Raw genomic sequence first — 20,754 nt, forward strand, 5'->3', positions numbered from 1 at the left:
TTAAACAAACCAGGCATTGCATACCAAGTATTAATTTACATGGAGAAGTGTGTGGTGGGACTAGGATCTTGGAAGGCTGGAAGCCCAAGTTTCTAGTCCCATCACTAACATCTCCTTGTTAAATTAATGTGCAATTGGCATGTGGTGACACAGTACCTTGTGCCGTTGGCATTAGCTGTTGAAGAGGAACTCCTGAAGCCACACCCGGGTGCTGAAAAACCATCCCATGACGGCCCACTTCAATTCGTGGTCTCTTAGACGAATCTGTGATATTCAAATTCCATTTATGGCATGGTATAATGGAATGGGTTCAATTTTACAAAGCAAACTACTACACATGATTCCAACATCAGCTCAGAAAGCTACGACTACTATACATGTGTAGCATTTATGAAGAACATGCTCCAAGGGCAGAGTCCCTCTAACTTCAAGTTGGCCATCTCCAATCTTCTCAGCCAGAACAATCAACCTAACAATGTCTCCATGCCTGTCAAATCCAGTCCTATATATTGTGAGTGGAGTGCACTCTTCACACAGCACCATTCACAATAGATAGTCCTAAGGATCTGGCAATTCCCAAGGTGAGGCAAAACTGTATTTCAAGAGTTACAGAACAGTGGGCTCCATTAACTGTTTGGAAGAAAAAGAAAAGAACCAAAGTGAAATTCTGTCAGCGGAACATACCTGCTGGTGCAAGTGCCTGCTGTCTCTTAAAAGCTTCAATTTCTATGGTGTTCACAGTTCCCGTTACTGGAGTCCCTGTATGCGTTTGCTATTGGAAAAAGAAAACAAATCACAAAAGTTCTGTAGATAGTCTAACACGAAGATCTAATTTACAAATGGATCTAAAGATGCCAGCACAGAACAAATCCTTTAGAACAGTCGTACAATGAAGAAAACAAGACTCATTCAATATCTGCTACGAAGTTTTAGATGTCCATAATGCACAGATACTCTTTGTTGAGTTTAAATTTTAAAACAGTAACTAAACTGATGAAGTTGGTTATATATAATACACGTCTACATTTTTTAACAAGTGATACCAAACCCAGGAAAACGGGATATGTAAAAAATAAATTTGCCCAATATTTTTTCTTTTTTAATAAATGGAAATTTCCATTAGTGTATTACCCTTCATCATTTGCATAATGCTGCAATGAAGTCAAAATGACACATTCATGTAGTATATAGCTGCAATAAAAAGCTGACATGACAAAAATTAAACATTGTGACTTCATTACAGGATTAATTAGAAGGGAAATCAGATGAGGAAAGAGAATTTATGCATAAACTGTACCATAACTAACAAGACACAAAAGTAAGAAATGAGAGTCAATACATTTGTGAAAGCTAATCCTTTTCACTCTGTCTGAAACACCAGTAACACACAAATTAACTCTCATTCTGAAGACAGTTTAAGCTTACTTGAGTTTCCACCACTGTCACTCTCAGGACAGAGCTCCATGAGAGTTAGCCTTGAAATATTTCAGGAAAAACTGCTAAGACTCAGAAGAGGAAATAAAAGAATCTCAGCCAAGTTACACACGTTCCAATTCCAGTTTTCCAGATGCTAGACTTGCACTTGTTTGCACAGCTGGCAAAATGAGCACCATGAAGAAACTCGATGAGGAGAAACACAATATTGCCATAAGGCCAATGTGACATCAGAGCTCATCAGAAATTACTAGACATTTTGTCTGAGGATAAACATATCACAGCTATGAATTAACAAGCCTGGAAGAGCACTGTTGATATTGAGATGCAAACGAAATCACCGGGGTTTGATTCAGCAAGTTGGAGTTTAGATTCAGTAAGATTACACAGTGCATTAAAACTTTATTTTAAAATTACTACATTTAGTACTGGCAACAATGACAGAGAACATTTCCTAGATAATCCTTTCAGAACCAAACTCAGATGGCAGACTCACGTACAGGATTACTGAAGCAAACAAGTTTGGGTATATGATGATTTCCATGCTCTTTGGGCCCTCAGCACTACTGGTAAGTACTTACTAATGTCCGTCAGTGTTTGTGCAAGCCCAATCCCTTTCAGTGAGTTTCCAAGTCATATTTTTAAATTCTCCTCAATATTTAGCCATGCTATACCCAATTTTCTACTATGAAACTTAATATGAGAAAAATAAAGGCTATCCCAAGAAAGGTCTTAAGAGATTCTATCAGAAAATACAAACACGGACTTTACGTATGGCAGCCTCTGTGTCCTAGAAAATGAGTTAATTTAGCACTCATGTTCTCTAAGTGTAATTTCCTGATGGTGAGAGCCTTTGCCATATCAATGTACAGTAAGGGCTTGCAAATGTTCTGAAAATTTATTATGACAACATACCAAAGACAGCAATTTCCCACAAGAATCTTCTAGTTTATTCACAACTCTTTTCTTCTCTGATTTTTAACAGAAATTCTACCAATGTAAATTAAGCCTAAGCAAGTAAGCACGTCTATATTGAAATAAACCCTAGTGGTCACAACCCTGCATTTTCAATGCTTCATCGAACAGTATTAATAAACATAGCCAACGTTACCTAAAATGACTGGGTTTCAAACACTCCTTTTTGAGCTGAATATATCTCATGCCACTCAGAGTCTATCAATAGCTATGAATTAATAACATTCAATCTCTTTACTGCTGTGAGGGCATTTGTGGCCACTCCAGCAATACAGCCATAGCCTATAGGTCCTGCACGTGGGTCGGGGCAATCCCAAGCACAAATACAGGCTGGGTGAAACAGATTGAGAGCAGCCCTGAGAAGGACTTGGGGGTGCTGGCTGACGAGAAGCTCAACATGACCCGGCAATGTGCGTTTGCAGCCCAGAAAGCCAACGATATCCTGGGCTGCATCAAAGGAAGCGTGACCAGCAGGTCGAGGGAGGGGATTCTCCCCCTCTACTCTGCTCTCGTGAGACCTCGCCTGGAGTACTGCGTTCAGCTCAGGGGCCCCCAACATAAGAAGGACATGGACCTGTTGGAGTGAGTCCAGAGCAGGGCCACAAAGATGATCAGAGGGCTGGAGCACCTCTCCTATGAAGACAGGCTGAGAGAGTCGGGGTTGTTCAGCCTGGAGAAGAGAAGGCTCCGGGGAGACCTTATAGCAGCCTTCCAGTACCTAAAGGGGGCCTACAAGAAAGCCGGAGAGGGACTTTTTACAAGGGCATGTAGTGATAGGACAAGGGCTAATGGCTTTAAACTGAAAGAGGGTAGATTTAAGGTTAGATGTGAGGAGGAAGTTCTTTACTGTGAGGGTGGTGAGGCACTGGAACAGGTTGCCCAGAGAGGTGGTGGATGCCCCCTCCCTGGAAGTGTTCAAGGCCAGGCTGGATGGGGCTTTGAGCAACCTGGACTAGTGGAAGGTGTCCCTGCCCATGGCAGGGGGGTGGGAACTAGATGATCTTTAAGGTCCCTTCCAACCCAACCATTCTGTGATTCTGTGATTAAGATGTGAATTTTGGTTTTAAGAATCTCTGACTCATACTCATCCCTAATGGTCATGGTTCACTGCCATCTCACACTTAATATGGATTAAGTTTTCCAATGTTTGTCTTCTCACAAGGCAGACATGCAGCATATTTCAAGTCCAACAGCCAGTGTCTGGCAGAGCATCATACACTTAGGCATTTATAGAACTTCCAAAATACGTCACAAAAACTTATTTGGTACAATGCTACTGAATTAATTAACAAATTCAGCTTATGTCCTGTTTGCATCAAATGCTTTCTGGGACATCAGTTTAAGCAAGTATGTTCTCCAAACTCTGCTTCAAATGCCATTTATTTCACCTGCACCCTTACTCTGGATGATCGCATACTCACAGTTTCAGGTTGCATCTCTACTTTAGGATTTTTGACTGACATTTTCTTAAGAGTATGCCTCCCAGCTGTCTGCATTATCACCACGTAATTGAGGCCAGACACTTCAAAGAGCAAAGATGTTATGTCTTTATAAACTGCAGTCACGTACCACTAATATTAGACTAAAACTGTCCTAACTTTAATTAAAATAATGTAGTTCTCCGGAGGTCACGATTATGCAGCACGCCCACAATAATCATTCTGAGTGCTGCACTTACACACTCAAATTTGAATGATGCTGCTGATCAGGACACGTTATTTCTTTATAAACAGTTACAAAGAGAAAGACTGATGGAAAGAGATTATACTTTTCTGTTAACAGTTTGTGCTAAAAGGTATTTTCACAATTACACAGAGAGTTTTGTACGTTTTTAGCATGTACCTGCTAGTTTCCCTGAAACCGGTCTGAAATGGTATATTACTTTCAAAAGTACTTCATCACTGCTGTAGCTATAGATTGATGATAACCCTAATCACTATAACAAATAACCTGGTATAATGTTACACATTTTAAACAGCTTAGATGAAGCCTGACTACCTAAGGAGACTTCCAAGACATGTCAGTATTGGCCATAACGAAGAGCTCTCACTGCAAGCCCCTTTACTATGCAACTCATTTGTAAAATATCACAGTGAACATCCCATTTATTATACACAGGAATACAACCCATTTTACATTTTATTTAACTCTCCATTTTCCACAGCCTAGATGAAGGCAGTACAGACTGTGCAGCTTCCATGGTACAGCAGAGTAATTCACCCTGTAACACCTGCTAAGCATATATAATTGAGCTAAAAGGTAAATATATTAGTTGCAGAGGAATTAGGGTGTATTACTTCTCAGGGTATATAAGCAATGGTGTCTGGGTAACACAGAGTTGAAGGTAGCTGCATAAACCCATACTAGCCTGAATTTAAAAGTTGCATCATCACTGATCCACAAAAATTTTAACTGATTATCACATTTATCTCTTTACTTTGTTCAGTATTCCCTCATGAAAAAAAAAAAAAAAAAATCTGTAAAAAAGGACTTATATAATAGAAATAAGCACTTCAGTCTCCTCTTCCCAACATTTATGGTAGAGCTAATGGAAAGCAGTTAGTTATTTAAAAAAATTGTGTCAGAGGGTTATTATTGTTGTTTAAAACATTTCAAGGAAGGCAAATCCAAAACCTTCTGTAGCCATACTCAAAACCTTAATAGATAAGGGAAAAAAGAAAAGAAATTTAGAAGAAATCCACAATTACAATGCCACAGACAAAAGAATCCATATCATCACTATGCAGAATGCACAAATGAACCAAATGCATTAGGGAAACAAAAGACAAACAAACCAAAGTGAAAACATTCAAGCTGAAAGTTAATGAAATAAGCCAGCAACCTGGAGACAAAGATTAACTTCCTCAAGGCTTCATTAATACTGATGCATTTGAAGATTGCAAAGTTTTTTTTGTTTTGTTCAGATGATAAGGGATGGGCTCTTGGGAAAATTCTAATTCATCTAAGAAATATCAAATCTGAATGAAGAAAAAAAATCTGGGATGAAACTACATTTTAGAACCATTGAAAAGTACCTGAAATGGTTGCTGCTGGGATGAAAAAGCAGCAGAAACATTTGGAGGAAGCTGGGTTGCTATAGCGACAGGAGTACCAGTCTGCCCATCCTTTCCTGTCACAACCTTTACCTGAGAGAAATATTTTGGGAAAAAAAAAAAAAAGGGAGAATCATTTTCTTTTTAAGAGTTTTTCTTTTTTTTTGTTTCTTGAACTGTTCAACACACTTATTTTGTACTGATGGTACCTCACTGAAGAGGGGATTATAACTAAACTGCCATCAGTGCAGCTTGGTTAGAGCGCAGGCTGTTTTTGAAAAGTTCTGTCTCACTTTTAATAGCAGAACAGAGTACAGCCTTGACTATTTATAGTGACTTCTCGTCACTGGAAACCTTTTCTTAAATCCAGTTAACATAAAAGTGTGTTTTAAATTTAATGATTGCTGCTCCTAACAGACAACAAATTAGCATGACAGACAGTTTGAACTTAAGAGAGCTCCAACATTTATTTAAGCAATGAGCACAGCCACCATTCGCTCTCCCCTTGAATTCCCAAAAGTGATCAACCTTTCCAGGCAAGGGATGAAGTGCGTTGCTTTAGCAGAAAGTGATAAAGAGGGGGGAGGGGGAAATAAAAGAAGAAGACAAAAAAATACAAAGAAAGAACATACTCAAAAGATGTCTTAATCTTTCAAAAGGATTCATCATTTGAAAACACGTAAAGACTTTTGCTGTTGCACTTTGCAAAATTCTCCACCAGTTAAACGGACAAGCGGCTTTCACAAACAAAAGACGATCCATCACAAGAAGGCAGTGAAGTACAGCAAACTCCAAACCCGAAAGACCGAGGGGTAGAGCCTCAACTGATGTAAATTGTAGTAGTGCCACTGACTTCAATGAACCTATACAATTTACACCCGCTAAAGATCTCTCAAAATGTGCGTACTGTAGTTAAAAACACCTGGTATTTCAGCTGATAAACACGCAACCCAACAAGAACACCTAAACAATTTGACAAAATACAAACCAGGTGTAAAAAAAAATATTGAATATCCATTGTCAATAAATTACAGTAACAGGCTAGCTTTTATACTACTATATATAGAAAGAAATTATTCCTTCAAAATTATCAACAACTATCACAAGCAGAAATATATTTTTCCTAGTCAAGAAGTTTAGACCACAAAGCAATGAACAAATTAAACTTCAGCTGTTACACTGTTAAAATTTCCCACAAATTCCAACTGAAGATATGATCGCTAATGATTCACTCCTAAGAGAGTCATCAATTTTCACTGAAGACACTCATTTCTAACAGGTATTTCAAAGCAGTATGAGTTTCTTTACATAACAGGTTTGGTTTGGTTTGGTTCTTTACAAACTGGAAACTATATACCCATACATATTTTTACAAATTTTAAAAGGTATTTATGAGTGCCGAGTGATGCAGTGGCATCAGTTATATCTACCCTGTTGCAACGACTTGCCATGTAGGCTTGCATGTAGGCTCTGCACAAGACAGACACTGCTCCAGCACCCACGGGGTGCTGCAGGTAGAGCGCTACACGAATGGGTACAAACATGCAGGAAAAGTTGCACGGCATCTGTCTGTGGCAAGCTTATTTCAAGTCCTTTGCCATTAATAAACAGTGAATTCAAGTTAGTTAGTAATTTTAAAGCTTTGCGTAAATAACAAAGTTAACTTGTTCATGTCCAGTCTGTAAGTGTTATTTGTTTAATCATTTAGACAGCAATACATGCACAGAGCTCTAAGACAGCCTAAGTAACCTGATTCATTACTATGGACCCATATAGATTATGATTCACATGTTGTCTCTGAGTAATCAGATTAATTCAGTTTTTTTGTTGGCCACAGCAACACTGAACTTCAGTAACATCTATGGTTAGAAGTCACATGAGTCAAATAAAGGTTAACCTCTTATAAGACTTTTTGCTCTTTTTTTTTTGGTTTGTGTAAGTCTAGTAAGTGAAATTTAATCTATGATTCCTATTCGTATTCATTCTGATAGCTTAAAACAGCTTCCACACCAATGCCATCTTCATTTGTGTGCTGGCTTACATACTAACTAGGACAATGAAAGCTCCTTTCACCTCTCTATTCTTTTCTTTTAAATATATACATCTAACGGCACGCTCAAACCAACCTGTCAAATCACACTACCTAGCAGAACTGCATTCTCTCAGACCAACTATTTAAAGAAAAATTGCCGTACTTCATCAAGTAAAAATGATTTTTCAGGTACTGTCCCATTCTCTAATACTTCACAATCCAGGTGCCACAACTTCATCTACATTTTTATTCCAAAACGTTAACAAACAGATTTCTTACCTCATCATTGATGACCTCAGATTGTTCTTCCTCTTCTTCCTCCTCCAGATCCAAGTCATTTTGCCTCAGGTATGCTTGCAGTGGAACACAATGTTTCTTCTTAAAAGCTAAAAAGTCCATCATATTCCCTTGAAGATGTTGCAGGAAAAACAGTTCAATCAAACATTCCTTAAAAGTTTCCTTAAGAATTTCCATCTGCTTGTGGTGATGATCCAAACATTGTTTTCTCATTTGAGCAGTCTCTTGGTTGGCAGGAGGAATCTCCTCCAATTTTTTGGGTTGTTTTTTCACTGTCGTATTAACTGTAGGAGTAAGAGGAAGACTCGACATCCCCTGTGGTACAGTGGCCCGTGAAGGACTTGTGGGAGGAGGCGGTGATGTCATTCCAAATGCACTAGGTCCTCCAACTCCTGCAATCAATCCACCAGAAGTCCTGTCATATCCAATGGGTCTACCCAGCTGCTGCCCTTGAAGCACTTGCTGCTGCTGTTGCATAAGTTGCCCTTGGATAATATTGCTGATTTGGGGTGGCAAGCTGGTCGTCGTAATATGGCCCGGGCTAGTCAAAGATTGCATATTTGCTCCGCTAGCTACAGGACTTTGAGGACCGAGATGATGAATGGTGCCACCAGACTGCGAATGAGGTTGTGAAAGCCTGCGTTCCCTTACCGTAGCAGTTGTCCCAGAAGATGGAAGTTGTACTTGTGCAGCAGCTCCTTGAGCAATTTGTGCAATTCCCGGTCCTTCTTGATACACAAAGTGTCCACCGTTTGAAGGACTCAAGCTGATTTGTCTCACAAGCACGCTAGCATCTACAAATCCTCTAGTAGGGCTCTGGCTGCACATACCCAAGCCAGGGCCTGGAGTGCCTGCCCGAACATTTGGTAACGTTTGCACTGGCACAGGGTTAGGCTGTGTAGGGCTTTGAGACTGAACTTGCTGAGGCAGCGGTGAAGTAACTTGAATGTACGATGGGGATCCATGCTCAAACCGCCTCTGCTGAGGACTGAACTGAAAACTCGGTGACGTTGGGTTTGGAATTGGCAATGGGGTAAGCGTTATCTGCTGGTTTCCTGAAGCCACCGGTCCAACATTTTGCAGCGTGATGTTCACATTCTGCCCAGCTACTGGACTTCGACTCATTATAAATTGCTGTATTTGGTAACTGGGGGACTGGGGTGCAGATGGACTTGCAGAAGGTGCAAAAGAAGCTGCAGGGGACTGGGGTAAATTTGCCTGTTGCTCTTCTCCCTCGCTGCCTGTGAAGGACCTGGACCTCTGGAGCTGGCGCTGGGCATTCTGAGGACCATTACCATGGTGCATTCTCACTGTTCTAGGTTTTTAAAGTATACTCTAAAGAAATACACAAAAACAGAAATTCAGGGAAGGTAAAAATATTTCTGCAACTGAAACTACTTAGTTACTATTCGAAAGACTACCTTATAGTAAGCACTCGGTTATCCTGTCTTTGCAGTTACTTAAAATGTTTTACATCCTCAGCCAAAACCCTCAGCACCACAAAAGGTCACTTAAATCCCTCATACATTTCTCTAGCTAACAAAGTGCTATTGAATAGTTTTACAAATGATACGTTCCCCTTAGCTAGTTAGAATGACTTCAAATAATTTTAAAAAAAATACTTTTTCCCTTTCTGTGGAACTTCAAGAATCAAGTCTCCGATATCAAAAGTATCTACTCTTTTTTATGTTCCTTATTGCCAATGTTTCAGTGCTTTTAACATTTAATACGATGTTCTTGAAAACACAACAGTTACTTAACATGTACGGTACATTTCTTCAACAATAACTAAAAATATAATAAAAACAGATACAGACTATTCAACTTTATTGTTCTAGCTACTGAAGACAAAATGCGCCACGAAAAATCTCCCTACCAAATCATCTAGATGTTCGAAAACGTATTGTACTTGATACTTAACTCTGCCTTCTCTTTCCTTCAGAACACTAACCCCTAAAGAGATGAAAGTTAATCCAAATCTGCATTTCATTTAAAATGTCGTTTATTGAGCCAAGCTATCCAGAAATCCAAAAATATTCTGGTTTTGTATTTCAGTCATTGAGAAACAAAAATTCCACCGACCTGCACTGACAGGTAGATTCAGTGCTGGGTATCACATAGCAGTAGCAGCAAAAGAAAAATGAAACCTGTTTTTTTTTCAAAATCTCTCTCATATTTTGAAAACAACAGTTTCATTTTCGGTATTTCAGGCCAAACACACATACAAGTGTGCTGCCATTCATCTTTGCTCCTAACTCCAAGTTGGTTACAAGTGGCAACAGGCAGCAGCAGCAGCAGCACATCAACACCGCAGCACTACTGGAAAGGGACGCGATGCAGCGGCTGACTGACTGCCCCGCTCGTCGTCTGTTGCTCAGGCAGGGAAATACAACACAACTCTTCCGCTCTCCTGTCCTGGGCTATCTGCAGCAATCTGCTCAAGCCCTGGGGATGGAGATATTCCCTTCCTTGCCCTCGGGAAAGAGTCGGCTTCCCGGGAAGGTGAGGAAGCAGAGCAGTGCTGTCACACGCGTGCTAGCGACAGGAGGCTGCAGAAGAGAAAAGTGGCTGCTTGAGAGTACAAGATCTCACATGCCAGGCAGGTACCACGGAGCGTAGCCTGCACGGGGACTAAAACACAGTTCTGGGCAGGTTGCGTCCCTCCCGCTCCTCGGAGCTCAAACCTGAGGGAGATCCCTCAGCAGGGCGGGAAGGAAAAAAAAATTCCGCTCCTTACAGGCATCTTTTCCAAAAGATTTAATAATACTGCAATACTTCGTGGTATTGTGACTCCTTCATAGCACTGATACCAAATAATTAAGATTCAAATGATATCACCTATCACTAGTAACAAGGTCTTATTATTTTAATTATCTATACCTCGCTAACATTTACGGCCCAAGTGAAAACACTTAATTAATTACACGCTGATAAGGAAGCGTCACCAGCGCGCTGCCGGCCTCTGCCCGCCCGGGGAGAAGGGATCGCCTTTTGTGTGCGAAAACCGAACTATGCAAACGGCCCGGACGGCGGGCCGGGCCCACGGCGAGCGCCCAGCCCCGCCGCGGGCCGGCGCCTGAAGTTGGCGCGGGGCTTCCCCCGCCGAGGCCCGCGCGGGCGCCCCCCCGCAGGGGCAGCGCCCCGGGAAGCGCCGCCGCCGCTCCCCACCCCGCGGCGGGACACGGCCGGCCCTGGCCGGCCCTGCCCGCCCCCGGGCACGGCGCACTCTTCCCCCCCCCCCCCTCCGCCGCCCCAGCGCCGTGCGGCGGCGCGGGGAAGGCCCGTTCCTCCGCGGCCGCCCCCACCGCCAGGACCGGTGCCGCCGGGCCTCGGGCCCGAGGCCTGCGGGGCTGGCGAGCGGGGTAAGGCGGGGAGGAGCGGGGCCCGGCCGCCCCCCGCGGCCCTCCGAGCCCGGCGGGCCCCACTTACCGCGGGCGCCGGGGCCAGACTTTCCATTCGCTCCTCACAGGAAGCGGGGGCGGGGGGCGGCCGGAGCGGCAGCCGCTACCAGCGCCGGCAGGAGACAAACCGCGCCTCCTGCGCCTCGCTCCGCTCCCGGCGCCTGCGCCACCGCCCGGAGCGCGCTCGGCGCCTGCGCCGCCGCCAGCGCATGCGCGCCGCCGTCCCGCCGCCCGAGCGGCCCGGCGGGCTCCGGTGGCCCGCGGGCAGGGAGGGAAGCGGATGGGCGGGAAGCGGCCGGGCCGGCGCCTGCGGGCGCCTGTCGCCACGGCTGGCTGTCGGGACAGGGAGCGCTGCCCCGGGCGGGAACGCGGGCACAGCACGCGCAGGAACGAGAGTCGGGGACAGGACGGAAAATTAACTTTTATTGTAGCGCAGATGCGGTCCAAGAGTAATTTCTGTCTGGGCGGGTAACAGCGCCGACAATTTTCTTCAAGATTTAGTGTAAAAATCCACAAAGAAAACTTGCCTACTTACAGGACGAACTATACACTGCACGGGCAATAAAATCGTCGTACGATGCAAGGGGAGAAATGCAGAAGGGAGGGGAAAAAAAAGTAACCTAGTGCTCCTCTTGATTACAATAAAATACTGCCCAAAAAACCTGGGGAATAGTTTAGCAATAAAGAAAATATAACTTCCACCTGCCCAATAATGACATTCAGTTCTCATGTACAAAGCAGACGTTTCACCACTTTTAACATCCGCTGCCGAAGGTGTCGTGTACGCCGAACCCAGGCTGTACGTAAGCTTTGCTTTCCAGAGGTTGACATACGCCCGCAGTCTGCCATCAGGGTAACTTCTATACTGACTTCATCTGTGCCACAGAAGTCACTGTGGTCTGAGGATCAGGACTTGGTTCCTGGAACTTCTTGTGACTAAGTCTAAAATTAAATTTTAGATGAATATTGGTTACTAGCTCAAAGAATAGAGGTAAAACTGTTAGATGAAACTGAAAATCAGTTACAGTATGCAAAGATGACAGTGTTTAAAAGTCTACGTAATTAAAATTAGTTACGCTTAAATAATACAGCATCTGGGGCTATACTATTTTCTAAAGAGTAAAGGACTTACTGAAAGACTACTCCCCCATCATTTTCACTTGCTGTCAATAAATTTTAAAGTGAGCAATGCTATTTAATAAAGATTTGAGGATTTATTTTCAATAGCAAAATGTGAACTGAAAATAAAAAGTAAAAGGTTACCTGATATCAGTGGAGTCATCAAAAGCATCTGCGCAGTTGTCATCAGAGTGATGGTTACAACTGATGCTGGCAAATGCTTCTGCTTCAACAAACTGGCCGGGGGTGGGGGCTCCAGCTGTGCTGGAATGGCGGGTACCACGGACACTTGCTGTAATACAGCTATGACTGGAGAGAGTGTACCTCCTGAAGCCTGAAAGTGTCATAAAACACACTGTATTTCTAACATTTACAAGAGTTCTGAAGTGATCACAAAAGAGGGTGTGAAGTTTTAAGAAATTCTTCCAATGAGGGAGATAAATACATTGAAAAAGTACAATTATATTAGTACGATAAAATTACAGTTGTTCCAGTCTATATATCGAATGCCTTTTCAGCATCATAAAATCCATCTGGGACGAAGCTCAAAATCCTGTATCTTTAAGAAAGAGCTTGTCTATAATTATCCTTTGAATAGTATTCTTATATCCTTGAACAACAAGACTGTATTTTTTTAAGTAACATTTAAGTCCATCACCTCAGCTCACCTAAACAAAAATGCTCCTGTTAATCAACATCCCAGTTCTCCGGATTTGCTAAGTCCTACACACAGCCTCAGCAAAGTCAAAACAGATGTCATAAGTACACATGAATCTGGGCTTACAGATTCATTTAGCCGGGAGGAACATATTTCTCTGCCTACAACTGCAGGAGTGAAATGAATTCACATATCACATGGCAATCATGTTTTTGTTTCTCACCTGTGTTTCCCCCTGTGGTTGACACCGGGTTTGGATTTGCTCCACTGTTTGTTCCTCTTCTTGCTTCTGACTAGGCTGTTGCTCCTGCAGCTGTAGAGCTGTTTGTTCTTCAGTCAACGCCTATGACAACAGAAATAGACGGAAGGGGAGGGAATCACAGCAATAGGCTTCTTTTTAATTATTTTAATTCTGAGTAGATAAAAACCATGACTGTTACCATGAAGTCATGTAAAGATTTATCCTGAAATGAATTCCTAATTGTCTATATCAATAATTGCGACAGAAAATTCTGACTTGACAAAAAATTATTATATATCAGGGTTGCCTGTTTCTGACATTGCTAAAATGCCAAAAAATGAGACAACCACAGAAGCGTAAAGGAACAGATCTGGAATGGACAGCTGATGCACTGAAAGGGGATTAGGCAGTCAAAATCCATACTGAACAATTTTCAGTCTTCCAAAAACCCTTGTTATTTTTCCTTATTCCCAGCCTTTGCAATTGTTTTTACATGAAAAAGTAATTCAAAAGATTTGAAAATGAACAGAATTGAAAAGCTGTTGAAAAGAATGTACAGAGTGGTATTGGTATTCACTTGGAAAAACTGAACGGACCTTTTCCTGTGTCGTCATAGGCTCTGCACAGATGGAAACAACCTCAGACATAGGTAGTAGCTTGTCATAGTTCTCTGCACCGAAAGTAAATGAAGCAGCTTAAGCTAACTGAATTTTGTGCAACCATTTTAATATTCATGGCATTTTAACACAAAGAATTTTAAAATTCTGGAAGAGGAATCTGCAATTAAGATCTGACAAAGCTCGGGATTAGCAGGGAACTCCAGCCAGTTCTTTACCCAGATACATGACAGCTATATTGTCAGGCCTGAGAAAAGAGTTGAAAGCCTGGGCAGACCCTCCTGGTACATCACGAGGAGCAATACTGAAGCACTTCAAGCTCTTCTTTACATCAGCACAAGCACAGGTTTGATTCTTGGACAGTAAATGCACTACTTTAACTTAAGGCTGAAGGTCATCACAGCACCTCTGACAGGAGAAACGCCCCTGTGAAATATGTTTGTGCTTAAGAGAAAAAAATTTCACCAATCAGGCCACCAAACTGATTAAATGTTAAATCTGGGAAAAATTATCATTGACAGTAGAAGTAAACTTGCAGAAACCTATTTGAGGAACTTCTTTTTCTAGTAGTCATTGTCGTCTACTCAAAGCGATTCATATAGATTTGAGTACGCTCAGAATTCCGGTCTTTAGCATAGGTTTGTCTAACACAAAGAGGAAAACCACCTATATTCTGGAATAAATAGAAATTGAAGGCTTAGGTACCAAAAATAAGTAGCCATAACTGTCCTGTCTCAAAAAATCATAGTTCACAATAGTCTTGACTGAAGACAATTCATATCCTGCCACTTAAATAAAAGTTAAAGTAAATAGCTCCCCTTCCTTATTTTTAATATGCTGATAGTGCAAAATGATACATCCATGGTCATATCATTGTTACAGCATTGGGGAAATTCATATTCTTAAGTGTATGGAAACTATAATAAATACAACCTATAGTAGTCATACTGACAGGGGAAGACATTTACTAGCATTTGCTTGTATACCAAGGTATTCAAAATTCTAAAATACAGTTATAATTCTGCTTACTAAACACTCGTGTAGTGCACTAACAGCAATGAGGAATCAAAAACAGCGAAAACAAAAAACCCCCACGTCTTCACAATGTAATGCACATTTCAACTTAAACTCACCTTTCCTTCGGGACCTGCAAATGCTGTTATGTAACGATTTTGGCATTGCTTTGGGGAGCGGTAAACATAGTTACAAGAGTTAACGACATCGCTGACAAAGTCCCAGTTTGCTGTCTGTGCTGGTGACACAATAGCAAGGTTTAAAGGGAGTGTCTGTAACTGTTTCACCGCCTAGGAGGCAATGAGAAATCAAACCAGTGTAATGTTTCAATTAAATGCTTTTCTTGTGTGCACAAGCATGTATAATCCTGTATTAATCAAGGTCTACGGATGCTGTAACAAATTTCCATGTAAAAAGTTTTTGAAGTCAATAAAAACGAAGCACCCTCTTACTTTTAACAGTGCCAAGTCTTCAGCAATTAGCCACGCAGGACTATCTTGCCCAGTGTCAGCAGCTGACTTGATGAGAGCTGACAAAGGTCTCGCAAAATACGTTTTCTGTTTTACCCAGGGGAGGGTCTTCTGAGCTTTGCTCCTCTGTCGTGTTTTCAATATTCTTGGAGTCACTTGATCGAAAAGTGAAGGTGGAGGAACAACCATCCTTCTATGGCAATGCTTCTTTCTCTCACCTGAAGCTAACTGGCAGGACAAAGTTATCACCTCCAGTGAGAAAGGAACTTTGTGCAACAAGATCGTGACAGAAAACTGATTGCTGCAAATCATCTGACTAACGATAAGCCTTTTGCAGTACTTTTCTGAATGCAGGTATCTTCAACCTGTGATCCCCTAGTACAGTATTTCACTTGATCAGTCATTTTTAAATAGCTTCTCACTTCACTAAGAAAATAAGCTTAAAAACAGATCAGATGGACGCACAAGAGTCTCATTGCTTTACTCCTGCTCATTTAATTCACCCGTATTTCTAATCTGTAAGGGCAATAGCAAGTTTTCACAGTGCACTCCCTCTGCTCGCGCACTACATTCAATCATTTTGTTTGAGCGGTATCAATCTTAACAGAGATAATGGTACCTGCATGCCTAAATTTTTAAACACAAACTTAAAGATATCCTTGCAAAAGAGTTTTCATATTGTTTCACACAAAAATGTTACCACACGTTCCCGTGCAATTTTGAATCCAACTTACATGACAGATCTGCTCTCTGCCGCTTACGTGCCTTCCTAACAAACAGAGGTGGCAGCTTAGACTCTGGAATCGGGGTAGTATACATCAGACACGTAACAGAATCAATGTAGACATCATCATGATTCTCAGGTACAACAGGGGGAGTCCAAAGCTTCAAAAAAAACCAACACAAAACAAAAAAAATCAGCAACAACAACAAAAAACCCCACCCCCACAACCCATAGCTTGCCATTAATTAAAGTATTTTACGTAAGGTTTCCTTCAGATGAAACAAGAGCTACTGACTTACAGGCATTATTTCTATTTCTCCATCTGGTCCTTCACAGACAAATTCCTGTATGAGAAAAAGAATTTTTGATACCTCAATACATCGTCCAGCCCAGAACCCAGCATTTACAAACATAAGCTTGTTTGCAATAACTATAATTTTAAAATTACAGTAGAAAAAAAATATTTTAAGGAATGACTCTTAATTTTCCATATTTTTCTCAGTCTCTTCCTTCAGTTATTATTACCTTGATATGTAATTGCGCATTGCCATTCCACGTCAACCTACCAACCCATGGTTCTTCCGCCAAAACAGCAACCTGCTACTCTACAGAATTAAAACTGTCCACACAGTGACAGCTTCCATTTTAAGAGTACAATAACTGTGCAAGGGCACAAGACCAGTGCAACATGAACCCAACAGACATACTTAAATACATGGTTCACAGTCACAATAAGCAAATTCTTCGAAAAGCAGGGACTTGGAGATCCGTTGACATTACTGTGTTATAAGCATCTTGTCTGGTATACGTTAAGAGTCCCTCTTTCACTTCCTGCTGAAATTTTTCTTCTGCCTTTTCCACCTCCTTGGCATGCTGATATTCCCATTTTATATTTGCAGCTTTTAACTCCTTTTAAGAAGAAAATTTGTACACTTTAAAATATTACCACTTTTCACAATAAATATGCTAACAGCAGTAAATTGCCACTGATTGGAGTCCCACCTTTTATAGGCTAACAGTCATAGCAAAGTTAGTTAAACTGAGTTTTCATTCTTGGGTAAGGCCCTCATACCAGTAAAGAGAAAGGGAAATATGTCTACCTGTTAACTAGGAACCAGTGTGGTTTTAGACCACAATCATTTTGAGCAAAATTTCAGTGCTCATAAACAAAAAACAAACAAAAAACCCAAATAAACAAACAAAAAATAAAATCTGACAACAACTGGAGTTTTCTATTTTGTTTTTATTAATTACTCAGAAAATGAAATATAGTTGCTTGCCTTGTTGACTTTCTGGCTTTTTTGATCATTCAAAGTATGAAACAATTCCAAGAAATTCAATGCATACTTTTCAATTGGCTTAAGCTGTTCAGAAAAACATTTTGACATATTGCTAGTCATTTAGCTTTTGAATTAGAAACACGTAAATAACCAGTGATGTAAAAACAAGCAGAAAAACACCCCAACCAATAAATGTATTTATTTCGGTTGCAAATAATGGCACCATAATTAAGGTGGAAAAGAGATCTAAGGGCCAAAAATCTGACATTCTGGTCCCTAGCTAGTCTGCTCACATCCCACCAGTATCACTGAGAAAAGTGGTGGGACTTTTGGCTTCCATTTTCCTAACTGGAAAAAAACAAAAGAGAATCCCATCCAAGTTGTTATGCACACCCTTGACTGGTTGTTAGTAAGCAGGCTGCTACTTGGGTTCTACACAAGTAGCCAAAGGGAAAAGGAGACAATCAGAATCTGACAGAACTTAGGGAATGCTGAGAATAGTCATTTCATAGTTAAAAAGAAACAGATCCAAGGTCTTTAACAAAAAAAGTATGTGGCAAAGCACAGGACTGTAGAACAGTTTTATATCACAAGATACAATTTAGTCCAATGCACTTCACAATCCTCAGGAGAACATTTGGTGACTTAAATGTTTCAGTACGTGAACAGATCTATTAACAGGCTCAGATTACCTCCCAGGATTGTTTCAATATTTAAGTTTGCACAGAACTGTTTCATGTAAATGGAGTGGAAATAAGGTACTTTATGAAAGCATTTGATTGTTGCACAGGAAAATAAGTTTCAAATATTTCTAAAGGTTTACATAAAACAAGAGAAATCATCATACCTGATCCACAAAGCTAGCCAGCTGTTCTCACTGTGAAGGAACCATCATATTTCTTGAATCACACAACTCTGAATCTATGTCATTTCTTATCTCAGATAGTGTCTCTTCTGTAAACTTTCTGGAATCCTCTTTTCCGCACTCAGAGCAAAGAACCTTATGGAAACATGTTTTCAAGTATTCGATAAGACAATGTATGATGTCAAAAGTTTTTTAATCATCCTAAAATTGAGTTTAGAAAAGTCAGATTACAGACCTATCTGACACCTTTTGCTGCAGGAGATGTTGTCTTTGATTAAAACAATGCCAAAAATAGTGTAAAATTATCATTGAAACAAACACAGTTTTCTTTCTAGATACTTTTATCCTCTGATTTTCTACATGAGCTAACAATTCAGGATTTTTACTGATTTTAACAGATTTAACCATGATCACATACCACTGGCCTCCAAACAAGTCTGGAAATAAATATAAAACTAGATGATGTTTAAAATTCTGACTCTGATCTAGTAAAGCACTCATTTTTTACATATGATTAAAGAACTGCTCACTTTCTTAATGTTACAGTACCTGAGTTAAAAAGTCTGTTGAACAATCATCTCCCTGAGCAGCCACTTCTTGAATCAAACGTTGAATACCTTTTTTGAACAGCCTCTCTTCGACCAAATTACCACTTATAAGCCTGTAAAACAAAGAAACTCTTTAAATACTGTTCCCTAGAAAACAGTGACGCTTTCTGAAACTCAACTGTTTCATGTCTAATGTTCCTCACCTACGGCAGTGGGCACCAACGCTCATTTAGAGTCCATCAGGTATTTTCATAGGAAGTTTTGTATTCATTTTTTAGTTTCTTAGAGGAAAGCTTTCTTTTTACATCTGATTTCATATTTTCAAAACGCCGGGTTCTTTTAAGTTCTTATTTTCAAAATGAACAAGAAAAAGTATTGTCTTCTATACAATTGGATTTTTTAAAAAATCCTTACAATAGCAGGGTAGTTGCTAACAGTGTCTGCACTGCACACCCATGCATACCTGGCCAGTGGCGTAAGGTGAGCAAGAGCTCCCCTCTACTCTCAGCACGTCCTCCTAGGAAAAGAAACAGTGACTTGAGAGAAGCTTTCAAATACATCTTAGAACTACATGAACATCAGCATCTCATCACTAGTGGATTTGCAATCCAATGATAGACCATCAAGAAAGACATTTACTGTTTATCAAGAGCTGAAAACACCCACAGATATTAATGTTCATTTTGACTGTCCCAACACAGAAATCCAGATGGCTTACAAGATGAAAGTGGGAGGGAAAGACAGAAGATACAGTAAAGGAAAGGACAGGGTCTTCATTTTCCCTTTAGTCTGAAGGGAAGAAGTATGTATGACTGATCCAATCTTTAAAGTGATCTTAAAAGATCAAATGACTTTAACTAAAAGGACAACCTCAACCAAAAATCCTAGTTTCACCCAAAGACATCTTCCCTCTATTTTTTATTTTAAAACACCTATACGATTCCTTAGCATAAAAGTCACCTGTATATGCGAATATCTCTGTCTCTTGCAATTTTATCACAGCATTCTTTAGCCTTTGTATCCATCAGCGGATCTAAATCAGTGTCACAGAAGACAACAGTATTCACGTCTACATGGCTGACACTGTGGAAGGAGTGTGGGAAGAAAGAATAGCACAGAAGAATCGCTTGTCTTGGTTGAAGTTTTTTATGGATTCCTAAAATGGGGAGACAAGCGACTTAATTACAAATTCACATTAATAAAGCATAACTCTCTAAACAAACTTTTTTACAGAATGATGAGATCAGAAAAATTGCTTTCTTATTACTTCCCCAATCTACGTTAAACATGCAAACATTTTAAGTTATCTGACTGCCCACATTACAGATCTACACAATTCAAAATTAATTTGTGTACCATTAAAACTATTAATTTATGGTGCAGTCAACCAGATAAAAATCTAAAGATCTATTACAGTAGTCACATTATGTCCTATGACTAAGCATACCTGCCTGGGTTATTACATTCTGTGTGTGCTTCATCATTTTTCTTGTCTATTGACTAAATTGAATCCCTTCTATTGTGCTGCCTTGTGTTGCTTTAAGGCAAAGTATTCCTTTATGTTTTATACTGCATCTGACAGAAAGCATAACAATGCAATTTGAAATAAAAAATAAGAAAAGAATAATTTAACTATATTGTTAATGTTTGCTCAAATTGTAGGCCCCAGAGGATACTGAGAATCTTACTGGGGAGGGAAATGAGCATACTCTCAATTTATCCTCAGGCAATGCCAGGGCACTCTATGAAAAACAAAAGCCCCTGGAGTAAGGCTGAGGAAGTGCCAACATAAAAACAGCAACTACACTTAAAGTACTAACAATGTAGATAGCTACAGATAATGAAAGCAAAAGCAATTAATCAAAATGCTATTGTGAAATAAAACAACTGTATTTCAAGCACAAGTTACTCATAAATGTAGGACAGCTAGTGGCATACCTCTTGGAAACACCCTGGATGCCTCATCAAATAGTAATATGACTGACATATTTCATATATAATTACATATTTTGTGGTACAGCTACAT

At 40.5% G+C, this 20,754-nt stretch overlaps 2 protein-coding genes and 1 non-coding gene across 6 annotated transcripts in view; all 3 read right to left on the reverse strand.

The window, feature by feature from the left end:
- Positions 1-11,276, reverse strand: part of EP400 (E1A binding protein p400) — a 50,438-nt gene extending 39,162 nt beyond the window's left edge. Inside the window, 5 exon segments of the mRNA XM_050906403.1 lie at positions 157-264; positions 676-772; positions 4,640-4,642; positions 7,774-9,126; positions 11,221-11,276. Coding sequence (XP_050762360.1) covers positions 157-264; positions 676-772; positions 4,640-4,642; positions 7,774-9,096 — 1,531 coding nt within the window. The 5' untranslated portion in view covers positions 9,097-9,126; positions 11,221-11,276.
- A 319-nt stretch (positions 11,277-11,595) lies between these two features.
- LOC127022874 (uncharacterized) lies at positions 11,596-19,247 on the reverse strand. Of its 4 annotated transcripts, XM_050906693.1 has the most exons (11): positions 19,192-19,247; positions 18,730-18,841; positions 18,163-18,315; positions 16,816-16,944; positions 16,335-16,379; positions 16,046-16,196; positions 15,294-15,539; positions 14,961-15,131; positions 13,193-13,312; positions 12,456-12,645; positions 11,596-12,134 (listed from the first exon to the last, which is right to left on the reverse strand). In XM_050906693.1, the coding sequence occupies exons 7-11, from the start codon at positions 15,498-15,500 to the stop codon at positions 12,082-12,084; spliced, it is 741 nt and encodes a 246-aa protein (XP_050762650.1). In that variant the 5' UTR covers positions 15,501-15,539; positions 16,046-16,196; positions 16,335-16,379; positions 16,816-16,944; positions 18,163-18,315; positions 18,730-18,841; positions 19,192-19,247; the 3' UTR covers positions 11,596-12,081. The 4 variants fall into 4 exon arrangements, 3 of the variants coding, with proteins under 3 accessions (XP_050762650.1, XP_050762649.1, XP_050762651.1); XR_007767379.1 differs by lacking the exons at positions 14,961-15,131; positions 15,294-15,539; positions 19,192-19,247 and having other exon boundaries at positions 18,730-18,833; XM_050906692.1 differs by lacking the exons at positions 16,046-16,196; positions 16,335-16,379; positions 16,816-16,944; ... (1 more) ...; positions 18,730-18,841; positions 19,192-19,247 and having other exon boundaries at positions 15,294-15,754.
- A 1,123-nt stretch (positions 19,248-20,370) lies between these two features.
- Positions 20,371-20,509, reverse strand: LOC127023108 (small nucleolar RNA SNORA49). The gene has a single exon (XR_007767406.1). It is a non-coding gene; the product is annotated as a small nucleolar RNA SNORA49 (small nucleolar RNA).
- Positions 20,510-20,754: the final 245 nt, after the last annotated feature.

Source organism: Gymnogyps californianus, chromosome 16, assembly GCF_018139145.2.
Source record: "Gymnogyps californianus isolate 813 chromosome 16, ASM1813914v2, whole genome shotgun sequence".
NCBI lineage: Eukaryota > Metazoa > Chordata > Aves > Accipitriformes > Cathartidae > Gymnogyps > Gymnogyps californianus.

Coding starts and splice junctions, on each gene's coding strand:
- LOC127022874 (XM_050906692.1), bottom strand. CDS start 15,623: ATGATTTGCAGCAATCAGTTTTCTGTCACGATCTTGTTGCACAAAGTT. Junction 15,132..15,293: donor AAGACTTGGCACTGTTAAAA/GTAAGAGGGTGC, acceptor ATTGCCTCCTAG/GCGGTGAAACAGTTACAGAC. Junction 12,646..13,192: donor AACCACAGGGGGAAACACAG/GTGAGAAACAAA, acceptor TGACACTTTCAG/GCTTCAGGAGGTACACTCTC.